This window comes from Chiloscyllium plagiosum, unplaced genomic scaffold (genome assembly GCF_037043375.1).
Source record: "Chiloscyllium plagiosum isolate Xiang-an unplaced genomic scaffold, Cpla_swu_hap1 HiC_scaffold_24, whole genome shotgun sequence".
Taxonomy (NCBI): Eukaryota; Metazoa; Chordata; class Chondrichthyes; order Orectolobiformes; family Hemiscylliidae; genus Chiloscyllium; species Chiloscyllium plagiosum.
The window spans coordinates 5,075,989-5,102,431 of NW_028270162.1; the positions used below are offsets into that span (position 1 = coordinate 5,075,989).

Sequence of the window (26,443 nt, forward strand, 5' to 3'; positions counted from 1 at the left end):
GAAGATGATTGTAATTTGGTTTCAATCTGTAATTGCTTGTTGTTTGTTTTCTGGGCCTGACTAAATGCCATTGAAAGTTCAGGAGACATTTGTTAATTGTCTGATGTTTGTGATTGTTCACTTGGGGGAGGGTTGAAGGCGTAGGATCCGCAGTCTCGCCTTCACAGCTGCTCATCCTTGGCATGAATTCCTTTCAATTGCTTAAGCCACAAGCTTCCAGCCTGTGCTGCATCTGGGGGGTTTTGATGGGGAGATGGTGGGTGCCCACCTAATCACAGGGGACTGACAGCACCAGAATTCCGTCGATCAAATCTCTAGTACTCACCCATCAATACTCAGAGGCTAGGAATACTGCAGCATGTGACTCTTGGCTGTGTGCAGAGGAAGCTAGGTTGAATAAGGGAAGGGGAAAGATTGAGTGAGATGCGAGAGTCTGGCACGGCTATTAGCTTTAGTGCCGATGGGGGAAAGGGAGTGGTGAGGTGTCTGGAGTGTGTGAGTAGGCAGCACAGAGACCATGCAGGGTCAGTGGGATGGGGCAATTCAGTGTGTGAGAGTGGGTGAAGGAAGAAGACATTGTCAACGACAGTGGGAGTGGTAGAACATGTACCTTGATAGATGCAGTGGCAGAGAGAGAGTGAGTGTGAAGGAGAAGAGTGAAGAGATTGTAACCTGAGACCTTCAAGCAGCCATTAATTGACCACTGAAGGGCTTTTACTTTGGCAAGTCACAAAGGTTACCCGTGGAGATTCTCTCCTAGTACTGAGTTGGTAAGAAAAAGATTCTGTTCAGGACAAACCCAGTGAGTTATTTCCACATCTCGCCATCTTCAGGGAGGGGCAAATCATTCCATAAGATCCCAATGTGATAATAAAAAGAAATGGACTGGTAATCCAAAGGCCTAGACTATCAATCCAGAAACATTAATTCAAATCCTCACATGGACACTGAAGAATTTCAATAAAATTTCAGTAACAGTGCCCAGGAAGTTCCCGGAATAAAATAAAACCCCTTCTGGGTCACTGACGCACTTTTAAGAAGGAGATCTGTCATCCTTGGAGAAAGTGAGGACTGCAGATGCTGGAGGTCAGATCTGAAATTGTGTTGCTGGAAAAGCGCAGCAGGCCAAGCAGCATCCAAGGAGCAGGAGAATCGACGTTTCGGGCATGAGCCCTTCTTCAGGAATTCCTGAAGAAGGGCTCATGCCCGAAACGTCGATTCTCCTGCTCCTTGGATGCTGCCTGACCTGCTGCGCGTTTCCAGCAACACATTTTCAGATCTGTCATCCTTACCTGGTCTGGCCTATATGTGACTCCAGACCCACAGCAATGTGCTTGACCCTTAAACTGCCCTCTGAAATGGCCCTAATAAGCCACTCGCTTCAAGGGTAATTGGGGGATGGAGAATAAATGCAGACTTTGCCTGCGATTCCAACACCCTGTAATTTTTTTTTAACAATTGACAGACCATCTGTTCATAGTGATGTTGGTTGAGTGGTAAATATTAGCCAGCACAGTGGGGATGTTTTGGCTTCTGTGCTATTGTATGTGTGTCAGCATAAATGTTGGGCTCAAATTTCAGGAGCAGGATTTGACTCCACAACCTTGTTATAGCAGTAGGTGAGAGTGCGATACTTTGGGTTCGTAGGCCCTGAGATGAGAGCAAACATACAGAGGCTGTGTTTACTTTGATATTGCAGGCCATGGTGGCTCTCACACTGAGGAAGATCTTTGACCTCAAGTCAACCACACCCACAAGCTGTTTATCTATACTCCCCTGGAAGTGATCAGAAAACATTGTGACTGTCCGGGCTGAGCCAGATGGTTTGTGTGTAATTTTTGTTCGAACAATGGCCTGGTGTTTTATTTCTGGCTGGTGACAAGCGAGGGAACTGCACTCTCACTGCTGACTGTATGACCTGGGAAAAGCCAGCTGAACAAATGGAGGTTGTAGCCTGCACCACATTCCCCTCCCTCTCCCTGAACTGACAACCTGTTTGCTTAATGGTGGGAAAGTCCCCACTCCCACAGTCTACTGCACTCCATCATCAAACAGTAGCGGCCCTGTGATGATTGTAAACCTGGAAGAGATTTTTAACCACCCTGTTCAAAGGTGCTATTGCACACCTCTGGAGCAGATGGGACTTCAACCTGGACCTCTTGGCCCAGAGGTAGGGACACTACTGCAGCACCACAACAGTGCTTTCATAATCCCAATATATGCTTTACAGTCTCTTCAGCCACATAAAATAAAATCCTTATGAATCATATTCCCGTCTGCGGCCAATACCTGTACTGTATCCCCAACCCCACTGATGTCAGATAAAAAACAACCTGCAATTATATAGAAACTCCTTAAAATTAATTCCTGGGGTATGGTTGTCGCTGGTGCCAGCATTTATTGCCCATCCCTAGTTGCTCCCTTGAGAAGATGGGCTGAGCCACCTTCTTGAACCTCTGCAGTCCATGTTCAGATCCATAATGCCCTGAGGGAGAGAATTCCAGGATTTTGACCCAGCCACTGTGGAGGAACGGCAATATGGTGAGTGGCTCGGAGGGGAACTTGCAGGGGGTGGTGTTCCCATGGATCTGCTGCCCTTGTCTTTCTATATGGAATGGTCTTGGGTTTGGAAGGTGCTCTCTAAGCATCTTTGGTGAATTTCTGCAGTGCAACTTGTAGATGGTACACACTGCTGCTATTGAGCAGAGTGGCTATTTGTGGGCGTGATGCCAACCCACTGGACTGCTTTGTCCTGGATGGTATCAAGCTTCTTGAGTGTTGTTAGGGTTGCACCATCCAGACTAGTGGGGAGTATTCCATTACACTCCTAACTTGTGTCTTGTCGATGATGGACAGGCTTTGCGGAGTCAGAAGGTGAGTTACTCACTGCAGTATTCCCAGCCTCTGACCTGCTCTTGTAATTTATGTAGTGAGTCTAGTTCAGTTTCTGGTCAATGGTAATCCCTACAATGTTGATAGTGGGGGTTTCAGTGCTGGTAACACCATTGAATGACAAAGAGCTGTGGTTCGATTCTCTCCTGTTGGCAATTGGCATGGCTAGGCATTTGTGTGGCTCAGATATTTCTTGCCTCTTGTCAGCCCTAGCCTAGATATTATCCAGACCTTGCTGCATATGAACATGGACTGCTTTAGTATCTGAGGAGCCATGAAATGTGTTGAACATTGTCATCAAAGTTATAAAAGCATTCCAGGTACTTTACTGGAGAGTTACCAAAGAACATAAACACATAAGGAGAAATGATGAGCATTGCATTATATAAAAACTTGATCAAAGAGATAAGTCAAAGGAAGAAAGAGTGAAAGGGTTAAAGAGTTTTAAGGAGAGAACCCCAGAGCTTTGAGAGCTGGGCTAAGCAATTTGACATTGTTTGATTGTAAAACTGATGGGAATTACTGGTGGCTACCGAAGGATTTGAAAATGAGGAGAATTTAATTCACAATGTCAGAAGATTGCGATAATGTGCTTTGGGATTCCAGTGTAGGGTGCTAGATACAGGCTCAACATCGCTTTCCAAAGGGTGGAGCAACTGAAGAGAAACAAATTGTGCGGAGCCAGAGAGAGGGTGACTGAGTGGGACCAGTGAAATTGTTCGTGCATAGAGCCAACACTGACACAATGAGCTAAAATGGTCTTCTTCTGTGTAATAAATACTCTATGATTGTATCATAAAGTGAGGTTGGAATGGCCAAAGTCTCTGTGGGAGGTGTGATAAAGCGTTCTAAAGCCTCTGTTAATTGACATTAATTAATTTTGGAGGATGGAACATCAGGTTACTAATCTCAATGTCTCCGATCCACTTCGGGAAGGGCGGAGACCATTCAGCTCCTCAAGCCATGTCTACTATCCAGTGAGATCCTGCTTGATCTCAAGTTACTTAACAACGAAACCTTAATTGGAATGTTGCTCCCATGTGGATAGGAAAAGCTTCGAGGGAGAGGGGCTAAACGCAGACAAATGGGACTAGTTTATACCTTTCAGAGAGGTAGTTCACAGCCTTTTCTTGGTACCTTGCCCAAGTTTTAATTCTTTTGACATTTAGGCTCCCTGAACTATTGTCCTGCTTTGTGTAACTGGTTTTGCTTTACTCTGAGTTAGGTAGATCAGTAAGTTAGGGCTGTTATCAGAACATTTCTCTCTGATACTGTGGGAAAGAAAGACCCCTCCAATCTTCTTGATAACATTGGAACTCGAGGTTTGTTTGTATTAGTTAAATATCTAAACCAAATCTGTGGCAACTTAGAAATGAACATTATATTCAGCACAAGAATATGCCATTCGGCCCAACAATTCCCTGCTTGCTCATACCACAAACATGCCTCCTCACTTCCTCTTATCTCAGTCTTGGAGCAGCATCATTGAGATTACATCATGAGGATTTTGTAATCTGTCTGTACTGTTGCAACAATGCTGACCACTGATTGATTTTGAAAATGCTCTAATCTCTGTACAATGTCGTTTTAAAAATCAGTTTTTAATCAACTGGCAAAGAGAGTTTATGAATAGAACACGGGCCGACATGTCCATCAGTGAAGGAAATCTGCCATCCTTAACCGGTCTAGCCCACACAGAGTCATAAAGCACAGAAATAGACCCTTTGGTTCAACTCATCCATGTCAACCAGGTTTCCCAAATTAAACTAGTCCCATTTCCATGCGTTTGGTCCATATCCCTGTCCTACCCACATACCTGTCCAAATTCAAAAGAGACGACAGTGAAAGCTGTGCCTGGCTTTGGGTGCTGTGTGTAGAGTAGGCAGTAAACTTAATTAAAGATGGTGAAGCAAGAGACATTTCACTTTCAAATGTAATATCAACCCAGTGGATGGTTTTAACATGGTATTATTTTAACCTCCCCTCCAGCCCATAAACCCCCTCCCTATCTCTGTAACCCCCTCCAGCCCCTACATCCCCTCCCTATCTCTGTAACCCCCTACACCCCCTCCCTATCTCTGTCACCTCCTCCAGCCCCTACACCCCTCCCTCTCTCTGTAACCCGCTCCAGCCCCTACACCCCCTCCCTATCTCTGTAACCCCTTCCAGCCCCTGCACCCCTTTCCTATCTCTGTAACCCCCTACACCCCCTCCCTATCTCTGTCACCTCTCCAGCCCCTACACCCCCTCCCTAACTCTGTAACCCACTCCAGCACCTACACCCCCTCCCTATCTCTGTAACCCCTCCAGCTCCTACACCCCCTCCATCCCCTAGACCCCCTCCCTATCTCTGTAACCCCCTACACCCCCCCCATCTCTGTCACCTCCTCCAGCCCATACACCCCCTCCCTATCTCTGTAACCCCCTCCAGCCCCTACACCCCCTCCATCCCCTACACCCCCTCCCTATCTCTGTAACCCCCTACACCCCCTCCCTATCTCTGTCACCTCCTCCAGCCCCTACACCCCTTCCCTATCACTGTCTCCTCCTCCAGCCCCTACACCCCCTCCCTATCTCTGTAACCCCGTCCAGCCCCTACACCCCCTCCCTATCTGTGTAACCTCCTCCAGCCCCTACACCCCCTCCCTATCTCTGTAACCCCCTACACTCCCTCCCTATCTCTGTCACCTCCTCCAGCCCCTACACCCCTTCCCTATCACTGTCTCCTCCTCCAGCCCCTACACCCCCTCCCTATCTCTGTAACCCCGTCCAGCCCCTACACCCCCTCCCTATCTGTGTAACCTCCTCCAGCCCCTACACCCCCTCCCTATCTCTGTAACCCCGTCCAGCCCCTGCACCCCTTTCCTATCTCTGACTTCGATCAGCCGGGGCAAGACATGGTTTGGTTCCTGAGAAAAGTGCCAGTGGGGAGGGTTATACAGTCCTCTCTCCTTGTCCTTATTTCAGCACGTATATGCTGTGATCGTCAGCATTGTATAGGCTAGAGCTCATCCAGTAAAAAATACTGACAAACTGTATCCGGACTCTACCATTCCATCATTGCAGCTTCAAGAATTAATTTTAATCAGCAGTGGTTCTTAGGCTCTGCAGGTACAAACTCCCCACATGTATAACAACCGCCAGCAATCAGTAACAAAGAGAGGCAATTAGTCACACCTTCCTAAAGCTCTTCCTCTTATCATGTTACTGCCAAACCCACAGAAAGGTGAAAGTTCACGTGCATGTCTTGAGATCACGTAGTCTAACAAAGGCATCTGTTTTTTGTATTTAATTCAATTAGCCCCCATCTGGCAGCCAGTTAATGTCACTGTAAAGACCAGAGGGTAATGCGATGTGGGAGCATAAGTAGGCCATTTGACCCATCGAGTTCTTTGCTGCCGTAGGGTTAGTGCAGTCAAGGCTGATCTGCTCATCCTGCACTCCCCATCACCTCGGGTTCCCTTCCTGAATAAAAATCTGTCAATCTCGGCCTTAAACACAGTTAATGACCCAGTCTGGGCAGTTCCCCACGCTAATTAATTCCACAGATTCACTCCCCTTGGAGAGAAGGAATTCCTCCTCATCATTGTCTTTAATATGGGACTCCTTACTCTGAGATGATGCCATCTGGTCCTAGGCTGTCAACCTGTCTGTATCCAGCCTGTCAACTCCCTAAATAAACTTGTGTTTCACTGAGGTCACCTCTCATTCTTTCAAATTCTAATGAGTACAGGCCCAACCAACTCCAACTCTCCTGATAAGAGGGGAGGGGGGTGGTCATTGATGGTTCTGCCACCTTCCCCATCACCAAATTGTACCCATGCAAGAGGGAGGTCATTAACCCATTGTGCCGTGTCTGTGCTGTCTCTCTCTGGTGACTAAGTGTCATTTTCCCATCTCCTTTTTGTAACCTTGCACAGTCTTCCCTTTGAGACTGTGGCAGGATGGCCACAAACCCAAACCCCCAACCTACTCAACCTCCCCTCGCAAGAGAGTCCCTCCAAATCCAGGATCAACATAGTGGAGCTTCTCCAGAAAGCCTCTGACATTACCTTTATCTTTACCCAGAGGGAAGGAAATCTGCCAGCCTTTCCCGTTCTGGCCTATGTGTGGCTGATTTCTCAGGTGCCCTCTGAAATAGCCAAGCAAGCTGCTTCATTACATTCAAGATGCTCACTGACCACCACACTCACAAGTCTAACTAGGAACAGGCAACAAATGTAGAATTTGCACATCGCCTTTTTCTCAAATTAATTTAACAAAAAAATCAGTAGACAGGTAGTGAATGGTAGGAGTTGGTTAGCAACCCAACCAAAGGTCCCCCCCCCCCCCCGCCCCAACAATGTTCAAAACTGAAAACAAACAAATTGGATGATTTATAACTTTTTGTAAACTTTACTTGACAGTGATGTTGTGCAAGGACATTTCATGAATGACATTTGATTTTTCTACACACAAGATGGTCAACATGATTAGAAAGAGAGAAAGGAACTTCGCAGGTTAAAGCAGGAAATTGGACATGAGGAACGTCAGATCAGTGACAATCCTGTTGAATGGTGGGGCTGAATGGCTTGAGGGGCTGAATTCTGAATTAGTGGTGCTGGAAGAGCACAGCAGTTCAGGCAGCATCCAAGGAGCTTCGAAATCGACGTTTCGGGCAAAAGCCCTTTATCAGGAATAAAGGCTTTATTCCTGATGAAGGGCTTTTGCCCGAAATGTCGATTTCGAAGCTCCTTGGATGCTGCCTGAACTGCTGTGCTCTTCCAGCACCACTAATTCAGAATCTGGTTTCCAGCATCTGCAGTCATTTGTTTTTACCTTGAGGGGCTGAATGGCCACCTTCTCTTCCTGTTCCTTATGGGTGTTATGGTCTTAATCCAAGGCACCAGCCTAATGGTCAGAGTGTGTAACTACGTTGTGACAGTTGACATTACCATGATGAATGGAAAATATAGACATAGCAGTTTTACAATGGGAAATAGGCAAACCATTTAAAAACCACAGCCAGAAAGGCTTGTGAACCAGATATTGGCATCTTACGCACAAATATAATGTATGAAAACGTTGCTATTTCTAATCGTCATCTTTCCATTTTACAGGAGATGGCAAATTCTGTTTATCTGGTGATGGAGGTGAGTTATATAGTAGGCACTGGCTACGCCGGTGGGGGGGTCAGCAGGGAAAGGTTAATTTTCAGGAATTATTGCTCCAAGGCTAACAGCTGCCCATCCCAGATACCATGTATTTAGAATCCCTACAGTGCGGAAAGAGACCATTGAGTCCACATCAACCTTCCAAAGAACATCTCTCCCAGACCACCCCATCCCTGTAACCCTGAGTTTCCATGGCCAACCCACCCAGCCTGCACAGGCCCAGATATTACATTTCCCATGGCCAATCTACCCTAACCTGCGCATCTTCGGATTGTGGGAGGAAACTGGAGAACCCAGAGCACACCCACGCAGACATGGGGAGCATGTGCAAACTCTACACAGACAGTCACCCGAGGCTGGAATCGAACCTGGGTCCCTTGCGCTGTGAGGCAGGAGTGCCAACCACTGAGCCATCGTGCCACCCTGAAGAGCTGGATTTGAGAACAGATTCTCCTCAGGTCCATAGCAGTAGCCATAGCCGGGCTGGGGGCAGGCAGTGCCTGGACTTTTCCTGAACTTCCACAATACACTGTATGACCAACAGCCTCAGTGACGTTACCAGACACAGCTTTACTGTTAAACGTGATTTAGAGTTGACAGCGAATGGCAGATGCCAAAATCCTGGTCATGCACTGGGTCTGCGCCATGCTGTCTATTTTCACATGATGCTACAGCTGATAAACAATGTTGGATTTGGATAACCACAAATAGAGCTTTACTCACTGAGCCTTTTGTGTTTTTGTCTTTTCCAGTACTGTAATGGGGGCGACCTTGCTGATTATCTCCACTGTAAGTCTACCATAAAGATCGCTTCAGTAGAGTGGCAGGCAATGATCATGGCTGTTACGTCTGGCTGGATTTACTCGGGAGAGTAGAATTGTGTTCACCCTGAGGGGTGATTGAGAGGTTCACCTCCTGAAAAAGGCAGAACAAAGACCTTTCCCACCATCCCACTGTCTCTAATCACGTTATCGACCAATGAAGTACTTGTGGACTTGCTGTTGTAATATAGGAAATGAGCACAGCAAACTCCCATAGACAGCAAAAGTGTGTCGTGCAGGTGGTGTTCCCACCTAGCTGCTGCCCTCGGCCTTTTAGATAGGACTGGCTTGAATCACGGATTCAAACAAGACAGCAAACTACAAAGTCCCCTCCACGCCTCTCACCGTTCCGACTTGGAAATAGATCACTGTTCCTTGAACGTCACTGGGTCAAACTCCTGGAATCCCCTCCCTAAGGGCACTGTGGGTGTCCCTGCACCCCAATGACTGCAGTAGTTGAAAGGCAGCACATCTGCACCTTCTCAGGCATCGGTAGGGATGGCCCCCCTGAGAGTCTGAACCCAACACAATTCTCTCCTCACTCACATCTACACCTTGCAACTTGCAGGGAGACACTGGATAGTGAGCCGACTGATCCTTCCTTTCCCTCTGAATCTAAATACCTAAAATCTCAGCACACACCAAACACTAGCTTTCAAATTAATACTAGAAAAACGTATTATTTCACATGATTTACTACCGTCCCTAGTTGCCCCCTGAAAAGGTGGGAGTGAGCTGCCTTCTTGAACTGCTGCAGTCCATGTGCTGTAGATAGAGGTGCAATGCCCTTAGGGAGAGAATTCCAGGAATTTGACCCAGTGACACGGAAGGAACGGCAATATATTTCCAAGTCAGGACGGTGAGTGGCTTGCAGGGTGTGTTGTTCCCATGTACCTGCTGCCCTTGTCCTTCTAGATGGAAGTGGTTATGGGTTTGGAAGGTGCTGTCTGAGGGTCTTTGGTGAATTTCTGCAGTACATCTTTGTCCTGGATGGTGTTGAGCTTCTTGAGTATTGTTGGAGCTGCCCCCATCCAGGCAAGTGGGGAGTATTCCATCACACTCCTGACTTGTGCCGTGTAGATGGTGGACTTGGGGAATCAGGAGGGGAGTTACTCATCGCAAAATTCCTAGCCCCTGACTTGTTGCCATTGTAATTAAATGGCTCGTCCAGGTGAAGTTGCTGATCAGGGATGATATCAGATTCCCTACAGTGTGGAAACAGGCCCTTCAGCCCAAAAAGTCCACGCTGACCCTCCGAAGAGCATCCAACCCTGACCCACCCCCCTCTGACTGATGCACCTATCACTTTGGGCAATTTAGCATGGCCAATTCACCTGACCTGCACATCTTTGGAGTGTGGGAGGAAACCAGAGCACCCGTGGGAAATCCATGCAGACACGGGGAGAATGTGCAAACTCCACACAGACAGTCACCAGCTGGAATCAAACCTGGGTCCCTGGCGCTGTCAGGCAGCAGTGCTAACCACTGAGCTGCACTAGTAATAATGCTGGTAATGAGGGGGTGTTCAGCCATGGGAATGGAGTTAAGTGCCTAAAGATTAAACTCTGTCCTAGAGGCATCTGTGCAACATATACTTGTCTCTGATAGAAACTGAAGAATTGCTTTGTGCATTTGGATGTTTAAGGAGATTACATGCAGAGAAAATACACTGTGCTGGGGTGTGCAAGAAGTCTGCTTTCGAGCTTTGGTGATTACAAGTTGCCATTTTAACCCAAAACAACTTTAAGCATCATGGTTGCGAAGGGATGTTTGGTACAGACATATTGATAGGATTACAGCGTGACGTGGAAGCTGAGCACTGTCCAATCCCAGAGCGCAGTGCACTGTATCACTGTGATTGATTTCAGTTGCTGTGATTTGATGAGTGTGTTTTGCCGCTGGTTCGGACACAGTCTGGAGTCCAGCCGGAAACGAATGCCTGACATTATGTTTCCTTTCCAGCGAAGGGGACCCTCAGTGAGGACACCATCCGACTGTTCCTGCAGCAGATAGCTGGGGCCATGAAGATGTTGCACAGCAAGGGGGTCATCCATCGTGACTTGAAGCCCCAGAACATCCTGCTGTCTTGTACGGGGGGCCGTAAATCCAACCCCAACAATATCCGGATCAAGATAGGTGAGTGTCAAGTGTGGTGATGTTCAACTTCACAGGCTTCTCATGGGGTGGGCCAGCTGTGATGGGCAACATTCTCTGTGATTCCGCATTGCAAGGACAAAAGCCATGTATAGCCCGAGTGAGCTCATGATTCACCCACTGTCTCTTTGCCATATTTTACATTCTGCCGAAATCCCACCCACCATCGGCAGTATTCCGATGCTCAGTCTGAGCTCTCGCTGCCCATTTCCTAACTCGCACCAAATTCCATTCACTCCCCGTATCTGTGCTCACCTTACCCACGTGGGCTTTGGCTCAGAGACATCTCAGTTCTACAATTCCCACCTGTGTTTTCCAGTCCCTCCATGGCCTCTCTAACCCCCTCCCGATTCCTGTAACCTCCCACAATGCTCCGAGATCTCTGCATCCTCTAATCCTGGCCTCTTGCCTACCTGACTTTTTATCTTCCCAAATATTAGCAGCTGTGCCTTCAGCTGCCTTAACTCTGGCATTCTCTCCCGAAACCCCTCTACCCTCCCTTCTCCAGCAGTGTCCTCCTTGAACCTCTCATATCTCCATACATACCAGAATATTGACATTGCAGTGTAACATTTCATGACAGTTTTACTCGAGGTAACTAAGTTTATACTCGATAGAGTTTAGAAGGATGAGGGGGGATCTAATTGAAACATACAGTATACTGAATGGCCTGGACAGAGTAGATGTTGGGAAGATGTTTCCATTGGTAGGACAGACTAGGTCCCGAGGGCACAGCCTTAGAGTAAAGGGAAGACCTTTTAGAATGGAGATAAGGAGAAACGTCTTCAGCCAGAGAGTAGGGAATCTATGGAATTCATTCCCACAGAAGGTTGTGGAGGCCGGGTCATTGAGTATATTAAAGACTTGAGATAGATAATTCTTGACTATCAAGGGGATCAAGGATTACAGGGAGAAAGCGGGAGAATGGGGTTGAGAAACTTATCAGCCCCGATTGAATGGCAGAGCAGACTGGATGGGCTGATTGGTCTGATTTCTGCTCCAAGGTCTTATGGTCTTAATGGTGTTACATAAATGCAAAATGATATTCTTTCCCAGCTTGTCTGAAATCTATCTGTAAATGTTGTTGCTTCTTTTGCCATATTTAACATTGATTGAAAGAGGAATATTTAGAATAAAGAGTGTTGACGGGAGGCTGTACTTCTGTGTGATGTTACAAACAGATGAAGATTTGTAAATAATCCAAACTGCCTGGGTTTCAGGAAGGTTTCACTGAAAGCTGTGAGCTTCATTCCAGACAAGGGGAAACTTGCTTCTTTTCTGAGCTGGAAGCTAGTTTTCTGTCTGAAACTTGGAAGTTCCCAAGAAATGGAAGTGTGAGAGCTTCTACTCCTGCCCTCAATATTTTCCTTGGCACGGTTACTCTATCGAGTAGTTATTTCTGCTGGAGAGAGCCTTGCTGCCCTTATCTGACACTTGTTCCTAAAAATTAATAACCGCTGCCCCGCGAGAAAAGCAAATTAATCCAGCACATTTAGGTTTTACCATCATCTTATTTTCATCCTTGTTTGCTACCTCAGCCCACTCCCCCCACACCCCATTCACCCCACACACCCTCACCTCACACCCCCTCACCTCATCCCCTCACCCCCCACCCCGTTCACCCCACACCCCCTTCACCCCACACACCCCTCACCCCACTCCCCCTTCAGTTGGCTGGATGGCAGGTTTGCAATGCACGGTGATGCCAACAGAGTGGGTTTGATTCCAGTGCCACCTGAGGTTACCATGTAGGTTTCTTGTCCTGAACTTCTCCACTTGTCAAAGGTGTGGTGACCCTCAGGTTAAACCTCCACCCATCATCTCTCTGTTTCTGAGAGGTCGATCCCACAGCCTGGTGGGATTACAGTGACTTTACCTTTTTCTCTAACACTACCTATGTGGTGTAGTGATAGTGTCCGTACTTCTGAACCAGATGTCCCAGGTTCAGGTCCCACCTGCTTGAGAAGTGTGTGATAGTGTCTCTGAACAGGTTAATTACAAAAGATCTACCACATGACTGTATTGGCTGTGGTCAGAAATGGTGGTTTCCTGTTTCCAACATCACACACACACACACACACACAAACCCCTATCCATGCACATGCACACATAGACACCTACCCACACATGCCTGCATGTGCATATGCACGCACTCTCACACACTGTCTCACACACACAAGCACACACACGCAATCTCACAGACTGACACACACACACACACACACACACACACACCGGGCTGAGTTTCTGTCCTTAGTAATAGTCTTAAATTGGAGTCGACGAATGAAGAGGTGAATTACTTTTGTAATGCCACAGCGACTTTGCACTTTTTTTTTATTGTTGTCACAAATTCGCACACGGGGTGAATCATCAAGAGAGCAATTCAAAGGATTTGATGGTGATCTCTTCATGATGATAGCAATTAACAGGAGTGATTTAACCATTCACTTCCAATTGAAAGAAATTATTGTCTCGATAACACTGAATGTTCTCTAAACACACAGCTTTGTGTTATTTGGTTGAGAGACTGTTGTAATGTTTAAATTGCAAACACACATGTAGGCTTGCTTTGGCAATAATATTCACTCCTTTACCCCACCCCCACAGCTGACTTTGGCTTTGCCCGATATTTACAGACCAACATGTTAGCAGCAACATTGTGTGGATCGCCCATGTATATGGTGAGTACCATCCTGACGGATTTCTTCATTGGTTCATTTGTGTTGTCTGGTGGTGAGTAACTAAATTACTGATTACATCATCCAGAGAACATGCCTTTCAATCTCACCACAACAGCTTTGAGAGTTTTAGTTTCAAAACATGGAAAGATATTTAAAAAAATATGTTTTAGCCAAAAGAAATCAAATCAGAAATTGTTGGAGAAACTCAACAGGTCCGGCAGCATCTGTGGAGAGAAATCAGAGTTAACGTTTCAGATCCAGTGACTCAATTAACAAAATTTTAGCATCTGTAGAGAGAGAAATAGAACTAATGTGTGTTGAGTGAGTCACTGGGCTGGAAATGTTAACTCTGCTTTCTCTCCACAGATGCTGCCAGACCTGTTGAGTTTCTCCAGCAATTTCTGTGTTAATTTCTGATTTCCAGCATCTGCAGGATTACAGCTAAAAGAGAAATGAGTTGAAAGGAATTTGTTGGATTTCCTGAACACTCACTGGTTCACGAGAAGCCCATTGGAGAGAAAGACTTCCATTTACGAGGTGCTGCAAGGCGGTTTACAAACATTTGAATTGTTTTTTGATGTCCTATCATTGTTGTAATGTCGCGAGCCCAGCTCTCCATTTTCACACAGCAAGATCCCATGTGACCATCTAATAAATAAATGCAGATTTCACAGATACCTGTGGTTTAAGGGAGGGTGGGTCCCCAACACCACCTCATGGCACCCAGGGATTGTCAGTAAATGCTAACATTGCCAGCGATGCCCATGTTCCTGGAATGAATTGTAAATATACACCGTCAGCTGGCCCAGACTGTGAACACGCAGTGTCTTGTTAGCACTGGTAACATGGGAGTGACTGAAATAACAATGCCTAATCCTGTTGCCACCCAGTAATCTGATCAGTCACCTATCGGTGTGGTGTGGTGAGAAGTTTGAGAAAACGCAGCCCCTGGATTTTGTAAATCCTTCATTAATGGGATGAGGGTGTCACTGGCTAGGCAGCATTTATTGCCCATCCCTAATTGCCCTGAGGGCAGTTAAGAGTCAACCCCATTGCTGTGGGTCTGGAGTCACATGTAGGCCAGACCAGGTAAGGATGACAGTTTCCTTCCCTAAAGGACATTAGTGAACCAGCTGGGGTTTTTCCTGACAATCATTATTAGATTTTTAACTCCAGACTTTTTTTTAAACACATCACCATCTGCTGTGGTGGGATTTGAACCTCGGTCCCCTGGGCATTACCTGGGTCTCTGGATTAACTGTGTAGTGATAATACCATAGGACCATCACCTCCACTCTAATTCTCTGTTGAGAATTCCTTGGAGCTACCATCCCTCCATCTCCCATTCCAGGGGCCTGTGTCTGTTTGATTAAAAAACAAAAGAACTGTGGGTACTGTATAAATCAGAAACTGTTGGAAAAGCTTGGTGGGTCTGGCAGCATCTGTGAAGGGAAATCAGAGTTAACCTTTCTGGTCTAGTGACCCTTCCCTAGGACATAAGGAGAATGTGCAAACAGATAGTTGTCTGAGGCGAGAATCGAACCTGGGGGGCAGCAGTGCGAACCACTGAGCTACCTCGTGATACTCCTCAGTATCTATGCCATGACATGATTGTTGTTAAAATCCATCTGGTTCTCTGATGGCCTATACGGAAGGAAATCTGCTGTCCTTACCCGGTCTGGCCTACATGAGACTCCAGGCACACTGTGCAATATGGTTGACTCTTAACAGGCCTCTGAAATGGCCCCGGCAAGTCACTCAGTTCAAGGGTAATTAGGGGTGGGCAATAATGCTGGCCTTGCCTGTGATGCCCACACTCTGTAACAGAATAAAGGCATGAAGCAGTGGGAATACAGTGTTGGGACACAGTTTGTGAAAAACAAACATCAACATTTCTGATGCAACTCTGTCATTACAGAAGCAATGAAAACTGTCCAGGAAGCAAACAGTTTAACCTTCTCCTCAAGTTGTGAATCACGGAGGAGTGTGTACTGGCTGATGTAATTCTCCTCAGATACTGTAACAGGTCATTATGGTTCATTAGGAAAGCATCAGCTGACCTTGTTTACCAGTTTAACCACACAAACCAAAGATTAGACAACAACAACCATATGGGGGTAGTGGATCAGTGAGGTATTCTATACAAACGCAACAGGATCTGGACACTGTCCAGGCTTGGGCTGACCAGTAGCGAGTAGCATTCGCGCCACACAAATGCCAGGCAATGACCATCACCAATAAGAGATAATCTAACCACCACCCCTTGACATCCAATGGTGTTGCCATCACTGAGTTCCCCATTATCAACACCCTGAGAGTTATCATTGACCAGAAACTCACCATCTAAACACAGCAGCTACAAGAGCAGGGGCTAGGAATACTGTGGCGAGTAACTTACTTCCTGTCTCCCCAAAGCCCGTCCACCATCTACAAGGCGCAAGTCAGGAGTGTGAGGGAGTACTCCCCACTTGCCTGGATGGGAGCAGCTCCAACAACACTCAAGAAGCTTGACACTATCCAGGACAAAGCAGCCCCCGCTTGATTGGCCCCACACCCACAAACATCCACTGCCTCCACCACCGAGTCCCAGTAGCAGCAGTGTTTACTATTTCCAAATGCACTGCAGTAATTCACCAAAGATCCTTCCAAACCCACGACCACTTCCATCTAGAAGGACAAGGGAAGCAAGTACATGGGAATACCATCGCCTGTAAGTTCCCCTCTGAGCCCCTCACCATCCTGACTTGGAAATATATATCACTGTTCCTTCGCTGTTGCTCGGTCAATATCCTGGAATTCCCTCCCTAAGGATATTGTGGGTCTACCTACAGCACGTGGACTGCAGCGGTTCAAGAACGCAGCTCACCCCCACCTTCTCAAGGGGCAACTAAGGACAGTAATAAATGCTGGGCCCAGCCAACATTGCCCTGATCCCACTAAAATGAATCTAAAAAACATCTGTGAGGGCCCTCCTCTCTCTCTCTTGCATTCATATCTGTAAGCACTAGAATTTCCCTAGCAACTTTCCTGACCTCATCCCAAAGTGCTTTCATTCAAACTAAATAATTTACATTTTTTTTGGTTGTAGCGCCTGTTGTAGAAAATGCAGCAACCAGTTTTCAGACAGAGAGACTCCACACTCCCATAATCATCAACAAGAGTCATTTTGGATTCCCATTATCTGATTGTGCGTTGCCATTATTTACTCGAGACTAGCTCAGAGCTTGATTTAAAATGAAGCCCTCACACTCCTGATAGGTTCACCCTTGATATTTTCCAAATTGATCTGTTCAGAAATTATATGACACAGTTCTGGAGTAAGTGAGTCTTGAAGCCTTCTTTCCAGATGTAGGAACATTACCACTGCACTACAAGAGCTCTGCTATCCACCTTGCACGATTAAACACGCTGAATCAATTTGATCCAGAATTGCCTTATGATTTGTCGTTACATTGCCATGGACTGCAGCAGTTCATGAAGATAGCTCATCACTACCCTCTTGATAGGTAACTAGGGGCGGGCAATAAATACTGGGCCCAGCCAGCAACACCCGTGTCCCAGGAATGAATCTTTGTCAAAACACAATCGTCTTTCACTTTCTACGTTCAAGAGAATACACTCCAAATGTACATAATCCATTAATTTAACCTTTTTATAAGCCTGAATAACTTCCTGGTGGTGTTGTGCTTCATTTCACCCAGGACTCAGGCTGTAGATGCTGGGTGACAATTTGACTTGTCACAACTTACAGATTTTTGTTGGAGCATGTTAGCATGATATACAGTAAAGAGGGTGGGCAAAGTTGAGATGAACGACCATCAAACTGAATGTCAGAGTAGACTCAAAGGGGCTGAATGGCCTACTCTTTCTCCAATTTGTCGTTTCAGTACCATCCCTACAACAGGCTCCCATTTATCCTACTTTTCTTGAGTCCACCCCATTTCAATATCCAAGTCTGAGTGAATTCTCTGGAGAAATGGGGATATCTAGTGTGTTTTTGGTGAAGCTACAATTCTAACTGTCAAGAGATGGGGAGGGAGGGGGTTGCTTTACAAAGAGAGATTGAGCAGTTTAGAAAGAGTTTTTAGAAAAATGAGAGAGATCTAATGGAGGTGTGTAAGATACTAAAGGAGATTGACAAAGTAGAGGTAGAGAGGATGTTCCCTCATGTGGGGAAATCTAGAATGTTTTAGGATAAGGAGCTGCAGATTTAAGACAGTGGTGGGGAGAAATTACTTCTCTCAAAGGATGGTAAATCTGTGGAATTCATTACCCCAGAGTGCGAGTAAATTCAGGGAGGAGAAAGACAGACTTTTAGTTAGCAATGGGTTGAAGGGTCATGGAGAATGGACTTGGATGAGATCAGCCATGATTGTATTAAATGGTGGAGTAGGCTCGATGGGTTGAATGGCCTACTCCTTGCTCCTAGTTCTTATGTTCTTCATGTGCTTAACTCCTGTCTGGCCTTTCATCACCAGGCCCCAGAGGTCATCATGTCCCAACATTACGATGCTAAGGCTGACCTGTGGAGTATTGGAACCATTGTATACCAGTGCCTGACTGGCAAAGCTCCCTTCCAGGTAAGCTACCCTCTTCACCACCACCGCCACTACCACCATCATCACCACCACCACCACCTATGTGTTGTTGGACACATGGGGCTTCAAGTTGCCAACGTTCCTGGATTGCCCAGGAGTGTCTAAAAATCGAATGTTAATCTAAGGGGCTTTGCTACAAGCAGAAGAACACAGGGAAAAAAAGTTAAAGGTACATTAAAAAATATGTGCTTCTGACAAATAAATTATTTGAATACTTTTTGCTTCAGAATTCTTTAAGATACTTTGGGGGGGAGGGGTGTAGTAAAACTGTTAGTTGAACAATCAAAAATCATCCAATCAGGTAATAAAGAGGCTGTTGACTTTCTGATTGTTGGGAAGGTGCACATGGACAACCAATGGCAGGATTTGTGAGGTCATGGCAGTTGGAGATAGAAGGTCATGTGATGACATCTACAGGAATATGTTGGAACAAGATTTGGAAACTTCAAGTTCAAACCCTCCAAAGAGACTGAATGTATTCACCTGTGTTCTCCATTTCCAGGTGATCAAAGGTCTCCTGAGGCCGTATGATGGACTGCATAGATACAAGTACTTACCTTATACAATCAGTGAGGGGTACATTTCTTCGACTTGGGGAAGAGGGGGGAGAAAATCTTGCATTTATGCAATCTTGAGATGTCCCAGAGTATTTTACTGTCAAGTGAAATACTTTTTGACGTGGTTTCTGCTGAAATGTGCAGAAAGCAGCTTCCAATTTGTTGTGATCTTATTTAGATGACTGGAGTTTCTTTTTGAATGACAGAGGAAGAAAGAGAACCAGTGAACTATCCCCGATCACTCAGTTTGATATTACCTGTTCTAATCCTACTGAGTTCCCACTGAAACTATTGCTGTTACTGCTCATAATTCTAGCAATGTAAGAGGGAGGTGGGAGAAGGAATTTTCTTTTGCCAAGTTAATTGCTATGCAATTAGTTGCATGACTATGTCACTGAGAGAAGAATGAATTGTTCTTGTTTAAAGTGAATGTGCTGAAACCTGTTTAGTTTCTCTCTGTGTGCAAAGTGAGCATTATGACTGGGTTTGGATGGTCCAGCCCTCTGACTTCCTGGTATTCTGAGGGCGACAGACCAAAGCATGCTTCCTTCAGTTAAGGTTCCTTCCATTAATATTCATTTTATTCATTTCACAAAATTATTTCCCCCTCCAACTCTATTTTGATTTAGTCCCTACCCTTCCCTTCACTGTTTTGATCACACAGTATTGCCCTTCGATGTGAAGGGCACTGCTTGTCACTGGCCACTCGGGTGTTTTCCTATCTTCCTGGTGCTGGAAATTGAATAAAGATTCGTGCACCTTGTGTCTCACACCTGCACACACACACCATGGGTGCTGGGGAACAATAAGCACTACCACACTTAGGCGGTAGTGTGGGGGTTAAATTTAAAAAAAAGAAACAGAAAAAAAAAGAAACAGGAGTGTCAGAGGTTCTGTTCACTCTGAGAGCTGGCTCTGAGGGAGCTGGATCAGTGTCAAGGACTCTCCCCTTGTAAATAAAGGGGGACTCGGTAACGGGATACTGGCCTCTGGGAAGTTATTTCAAGGGCAACATGAGTAAAGCACACTTCTGAAGAAATTCGCTCACAACAGTCATCTTTGAGTTGGGGGTAAGCATTTCTGGGAAACTTGACTCATTCAATCCTGCTGTCCAAGACTGGGCCCAGTGTGTGGAAACAATGCCTTATTTTTATCTGGGCAACCTACATTTTTCTGGAAACGTGTATTTCTCCTGACAGCATACGGATCCACAGCTGTTTCGGTTATTAGGAGCCTAACTTTCTCTATGCCACCAGATACTAAAACCTTTCAAGATTTGACGGATTTAGTTAAGGAATATTATGACCCCCAAGCCTACTCTAATTCTGAGATGCTGTCGATTTTACTCAGCAATTGGTGAACCAGGGGAATATATATCAGGATTTTTGACAAGGTTAAGACAACTGACAGAGGAATGTGACTTTGGTTTAATAAGAAGTGGAGGCACTGTCTGGTACGTGGGATGAATAATGTAACCATGCAAAGCACCTACTACCTGAAGCCCATCTGGATTTCAAATAGCGCCTACGACTGGTTTTGTCATTGGGAAACGCAGCAAGTGGAGCATATGGGTTTCAGGCTACGCTGATGGAAGTGGACACCCTCCCAGTCCGACCGAGCTTGGGGAACACCGCTTGAGTGAAAGCAATTGCATCATCTCACTCAAGACATGTGCTGGACAGAGGGTCACCCACCGCAAAACCCCAAAACAAAGCCAAGCCTCTGCCAAACGGTTAATATTTTCTTCAAGATTTAAGCTCTGGTGTCACCGACCTATAATTGTCCGTTAATTCCTTCAGACTAGTCGTAGTAAAGTTCCTGTTAGCAAATCGTCCTTTTCTCTTGTTCCTGATTCACTGATATCCTCTCACACCATTGGCCAGTGCCCTGCTTGTGTCTCAGTAAAGCTGAACCTGGGGCAAACAAATGCCTCCTGATTTATTTAAATAAATGATGTAATTAAATAAATGTAAATTACTGTCCACTGATCATTCCTTGACTGTCTACCTATTGACCGTCCAGTCACTGCCGACTCACTACCCATTGATTGTCCACTGACTGTCCACTCACTACCCACTCACCAACTCTCTGTCCACTGATCTTCCTCTGCCTTTTACTCTAAACTCCTGGCCTGTCCAGCTTTGCCTCATAAAACAATCCACTTATTCCAGGTATTCTTCTGAACTGAATCCAATGCATTTTCATCCTTAAATAAAGAGACCAGTACTTCCCACAGTCCTCCAAATGTGATCACATTTAATACACTCCTAAAAACCTCCCTTTTGGTTACCTCACCTTCATAATCTCTTGCTTTGCGTCGGAGTTTGTTTTTGTTATTAATAATGCATTTGTGGTGCGCCTCAGAATGATTATAACTATGTTAAAGGTGCTATATAAATGCAGGCAATGTGTCTATCCGTGTGAATAGCAATGTAAGCTGTTGTTGTGCAGTTGAGGAACCCATGTGTTTACTGTCAGATAAAGTCGGAAGGGCTGAAAGTAACAGACATTTTCTATTCCAGGCCAGCAGTCCACAGAACCTGCGGCTACTTTACGAGAAAAACAGAAACCTTGTACCAAAGTAAGCCACGTGTGTTTCTCGATGTCTCCACAAGCTTGTGTTTGCTGTATTTACCAAGGCTTCTCCTCACAGATTGCTGCGAGTATTCAGACAGACAGACAGACAGCTTGGCACTGCACACGGCATTCCCAGAGGGAACAAGTGCCGTTTGGATGGGATGAGGTAACAGATTATACATGTGGAATATTTAGGCTGGAGTATGTATCCCAGGATCACTAGATCACATTTTGATTTGTCAGGGTGTCTGAGGTATGTAAACAGCATGAGGAATATTCCAATCGTATATACACCCTGACACCCCTCCCTCTCTAACCTCCTCCAGCCCCTACACCCCTCCCTCTCTAACCTCCTCCAGCCCCTAAACCCCTCCCTCTCTCATCTCCTCCAGCTCCTACACCCCTCCCTCTCTAACCTCCTCCAGCCCCTACACACCTCCGTCTCTAACCTCCTCCAGCCCCTAAACCCCCCCTCTCTAACCTCCTCCAGCTCCTACACCCCTCCCTCTCTAACCTCCTCCAGCCCCTACACACCTCCCTCTCTAACCTCCTCCAGCCCCTACACACCTCCCTCTCTAACCTCCTCCAGCTCCTACACCCCTCCCTCTCTAACCTCCTCCAGCCCCTACACCCCTCCCTCTCTAACCTCCTCCAGCCCCTAAACCCCCCCTAACCTCCTCCAGTCCCTACCCCCCTCCCTCTCTAACCTCCTCCAGCTCCTACACCCCTCCCTCTCTAACCTCCTCCAGCCCCTGCACCCCTCCCTCTCTCACCTCCTCCAGCCCCTAACCCCCCCCAACCTCCTCCAGCCCCTACACCCCTCCCTCTCTAACCTCCTCCAGCCCCTACACCCCTCCCTCTCTAACCTCCTCCAGCCCCTAAACCCCCCCTCTCTCATCTCCTCCAGCTCCTACACCCCTCCCTCTCTAACCTCCTCCAGCCCCTACACACCTCCCTCTCTAACCTCCTCCAGCCCCTAAACCCCCCCTCTCTAACCTCCTCCAGCCCCTACACACCTCCCTCTCTCACCTCCTCCAGCCCCTACACACCTCCCTCTCTAACCTCCTCCAGCTCCTACACCCCTCCCTCTCTAACCTCCTCCAGCCCCTACACACCTCCCTCTCTAACCTCCTCCAGACCCTACACCCCTCCCTCTCTCACCTCCTCCAGCCCCTACACCCCTCCCTCTCTCACCTCCTCCAGCCCCTACACACCTCCTCTCTAACGTCCTCCAGCCCCTAAACCCCCCCTCTCTAACCTCCTCCAGCCCCTACACACCTCCCTCTCTAACCTCCTCCAGCCCCTAAACCCCCCCTCTAACCTCCTTCAGCTCCTACACCCCTCCCTCTCTAACCTCCTCCAGCCCCTACACACCTCCCTCTCTAACCTCCTCCAGCCCCTAAACCCCCCCCAACCTCCTCCAGCCCCTACACACACCTCCCTCTCTAACCTCCTTCAGCCCCTACACACCTCCCTCTAACCTCCTCCAGCCCCTACACACACCTCCCTCTCTAACCTCCTCCAGCCCCTACACACCTCCCTCTCTAACCTCTTCCAGCCCCTACACACCTCTCTCTCTAACCTCCTCCAGCCCCCAAACCCCCCCAACCTCCTCCATCCCCTACACCCCTCCCTCTCTAAACTCCTCCAGCTCCAGAGCGAGGAGGATTAGTTGGGGAGGAGGGGTTGGGGGCAGGGAGGAGGGGATGAGGAGTGGGGAGGATGGGGGCGAGGGGGTGTGGACGATGGGGGTGACATATCGAGGAGGATTGGTTGGGGAGGAGGGGGTGAGGGGTGGGGGGCAGGGAGGATGGGGTGATGTGAAGGAGGGTGTGGAGGAGGCAGTGAGGGGGCGAGGAAGGTGGGGTGAGGGGCCAAGGAGGATGTGGAGGGTATATGGGGTGGGGCAATGGGGAGGAGGGTATGGAGAGAAGGGAGTGAGGAGGATGTGGTGAGAGATGGGAAGGATAGGGTGGGGAGGATGTGGTGGGAGGGTATATGGAGGAGGGGGTGAGGGGATTGGGAAAGATTTGACTATAGCCAGTTGATTTTGACTGGAACATTCAGAGCTCCTCACTGCCACTCGATCCTGGGAGGAGGTGGAGCTGGTATTGCTGCTCTCTGGCCTTTCACTGGACTCAAACTGAAGGGAAGCTCAGTGCGACTGGCTGCTGTAGCGAAAGTGCTTTCAGATAGCTCCTGCAGCTGTTCCGGAAGGCTGTCCAGTGTGTGTCTGTGACCTGGGTAAAAATAATCCTGATCTGAAACAAACCCAGACAGTACTGGAGAAACTCAGCAGGTCTGGAAGTATTTGAGGCAAGAGAAACAGTTATTGTTCCGAGTCCCCTTCTGAAGAGGTGAGTCACCCAGCACAGAGTTTGGAGCCGCTGACCTGCTGTGGTAGCCACAGTATTTAATGGCTGGTGCAGTTCAGTTTCTGGCCAGTGCTAACCTGGAGGGTGTTGGTCTGCCTGTGCTGAAGACAGCTCCAAAAACTGGAAGTCATAAAGTTGTCTTAAAAGTGGATAAACCTGTGGGTCAGAATGGGTTGTGTACCTGACTGCCGAGGGGAGATATCAGGAACAGGGCTAACCACCTCCCCCTCCCAGTGGGTCACCTCCCACTTTCCCAGGTTGAAGTCCAGTTGCCACTACTCTGCCCAGTCCATTGATGTCCTCCTAGAGTTTAAAGCTGTACCCCTCACTGTTTACCATCCTGAGTGACCAAACCCTGGAACCTTGGTAGATTGCAGTTAAATAAGGTGGTTAAGAAGGCAAATAGGATAATTACCTTCATTAGCCAAGGCATAGAATCCCTACAGTGGGTGGATGCCATTTGGCCCATCGAGTTCATACTAGCCCTCTAAAGAGGAGCATCCCACCCCCCCATCATATCCATCCTGAACACTATGGGGCAATTTCTTGTGGGCAATCCACCCAACCTACACAACTTTTAGATTGTTAGAGGAAACCCACACAGACACGGGGAGAATGTGCAAACTCCACACAGACAGTCGCCTGAGGGTGGGATCAAACCTGGGTCCCTGGTGCAGTGAGATAGCAGTGCTAACCACTGAGCCACCACGCTATCCGAGAACAGGAAGTTATGCGGGAACTGTGTAAAATGCAAGTTAGGTCACAGTGGAAGTACAATGTGCAGTTCTGGTCACTATCCTCTCAGAAAGATATGATTTCACTGGAGAAGGTGCAGCGGAGGTTTACCAGGATACTGCCTGGGCTGGAGGGAAGGTCTGAGCTCTGGGGAGAGATTGGAGAGACTAGCATTGTTTTCCTCATAGTAGCAAAGTTGGGGAGGGGATTTAATAGAGATGTGTAAGATAGGATTGATAGGGAGGGACACTTTTCCATTAGTAGAGGGGTCTATACCCAGGGGACAGAGATGTAAGACATGAGGTAGAAGGCTAAAGGAGATTTGAGAAGACTTTTTTCATCCAGAAGATGGTGGGAGTCTGGAAGTCTCTGCCTCAGGGTGGCTGTGTCAGAAGCTCTTGTAACATATAAGCTATATTTAGATAATCACTTGTTTTGTCCTTAGCCTCCAAGGTCATGGGTCATGGGCTGGAAAGTGAGATTAGTGTAGTCAGATCTTTATTCACCAACATGGATGTGATGGGCCAAATGTCCTCTTTCTGTGCTGAAAATGACTGTGAATGTGTAATATATTTCAACTTGAAAGGGAATTCCAAAACTGGAGCTGATACATATAAGGCGGTCATTAATAAATCTAGGTAATGTCAGAATAAACTCCATTCTCTGAAAAAAAATGATGAGATTGTGGAACTTGCTACCAGGTGTGAGTAGTTGAAGTGAATCGTAGAGATTCTCTTCAGCACAAGCTGGATAAACAGATGAGGGAGGAAGGAATAAGAGGGAGAGAGTGAGATGATGTCAGTGTGAGAGGAAGGCTGTAGTTGCAGGTTCTGCATTGTCATTTCTATGGAAGTGAAATGTACGTTGTTGTGCACTGTCCATTGGCGAATTATGAGATGTAAGACCATTCAGAGCAGAGTTCATGTGGAAGCCTGGGGCTTGAACTTGAATCTTATGTCATTTGTTTTCTCTCTTGCCAACAGCATTCCAAGAGAGACGTCCAGCCAGCTGCGTCACCTACTCCTGGGTCTCCTGCTCCGTAACCATAAGGACCGCATGGAATTCAGTAAGTGACCAGTTTTCCCTCTCACTGGATACAGCTTAACGAATAGGAGCAGAAATCAACCATTCTCCCCCATCCCCCATTCCAAACCTGGTCCCACATTGAGTCAAATCACTTTCAGCTGATCCTCCACTCAGCTCCACCTTCCTGCCTTATCCCTGTGACCCTCAATTCTTTTAGTGTTCAAACACCCTTCAGTCTCTGAATACACTACATAAGGCAGATAGTACCTGAAAGGGTTAACAGATATTGTGAGAGAAGCTCCACCCATCAGGATATACAGGAGTGTCTTTGGGAGAGCTAACCAGTTTGAAGTTCTATGTAGCTGACAGTAATGTGTCCAGATCAGCTTCTTGTTAAAACCGCTGTAAGATATTCTTGTAGAGAAAATGTGTGAGAGGAACCATCACTCTACTTTCAATTGTTTGGAGCACAAAAGCCGTGTTCTGATTGTAGGATCCAGCCGCTAAGGAGTTAACAGGACGGCTTCCTGATGAAGAGCTTTTGCCCGAAATATTGATTTTCCTGCTCCTCGGATGCTGCCCGACCTGCTGTGCTTTTCCAGCACCACTCTAATCTTGACTCTAATCTCCAGCATCTGCTGTCCCCACTTCTGCCTATTAATGTGTCCATAGCAAGTCTACTCCCACATTCAATGGCTGATCTGATAACCCTCAACTCCACATTGCTGCCTGATCCCTACAACCCTCAATTCCCTTCCTGGTTAAAAATCCATCTCAGTGCCAAATGACCTCCTCCTGTTCTTGAGGAAGCCATCCTGTTAACTCCTTAGCGGCTGGATCCTACAATCAGAACACGGCTTTTGTGCTCCAAACA

General features: G+C 47.0%; 1 protein-coding gene across 4 annotated transcripts in view; it reads left to right on the forward strand.

Moving 5' to 3' along the window:
- ulk1b (unc-51 like autophagy activating kinase 1) overlaps window positions 1–26,443 on the forward strand; it is a 99,334-nt gene that overhangs the window by 13,797 nt on the left and 59,094 nt on the right. For all 4 annotated transcript variants that reach the window (XM_087999861.1, XM_087999860.1, XM_087999859.1 and 1 more), the window contains exons 4-10: window positions 7,992–8,024; window positions 8,798–8,834; window positions 10,829–11,002; window positions 13,628–13,701; window positions 18,180–18,281; window positions 21,379–21,437; window positions 25,527–25,609. In XM_087999861.1, the coding sequence (XP_087855987.1) occupies window positions 7,992–8,024; window positions 8,798–8,834; window positions 10,829–11,002; window positions 13,628–13,701; window positions 18,180–18,281; window positions 21,379–21,437; window positions 25,527–25,609 (562 nt within the window). The remainder of the gene's footprint in view (window positions 1–7,991; window positions 8,025–8,797; window positions 8,835–10,828; window positions 11,003–13,627; window positions 13,702–18,179; window positions 18,282–21,378; window positions 21,438–25,526; window positions 25,610–26,443) is intronic.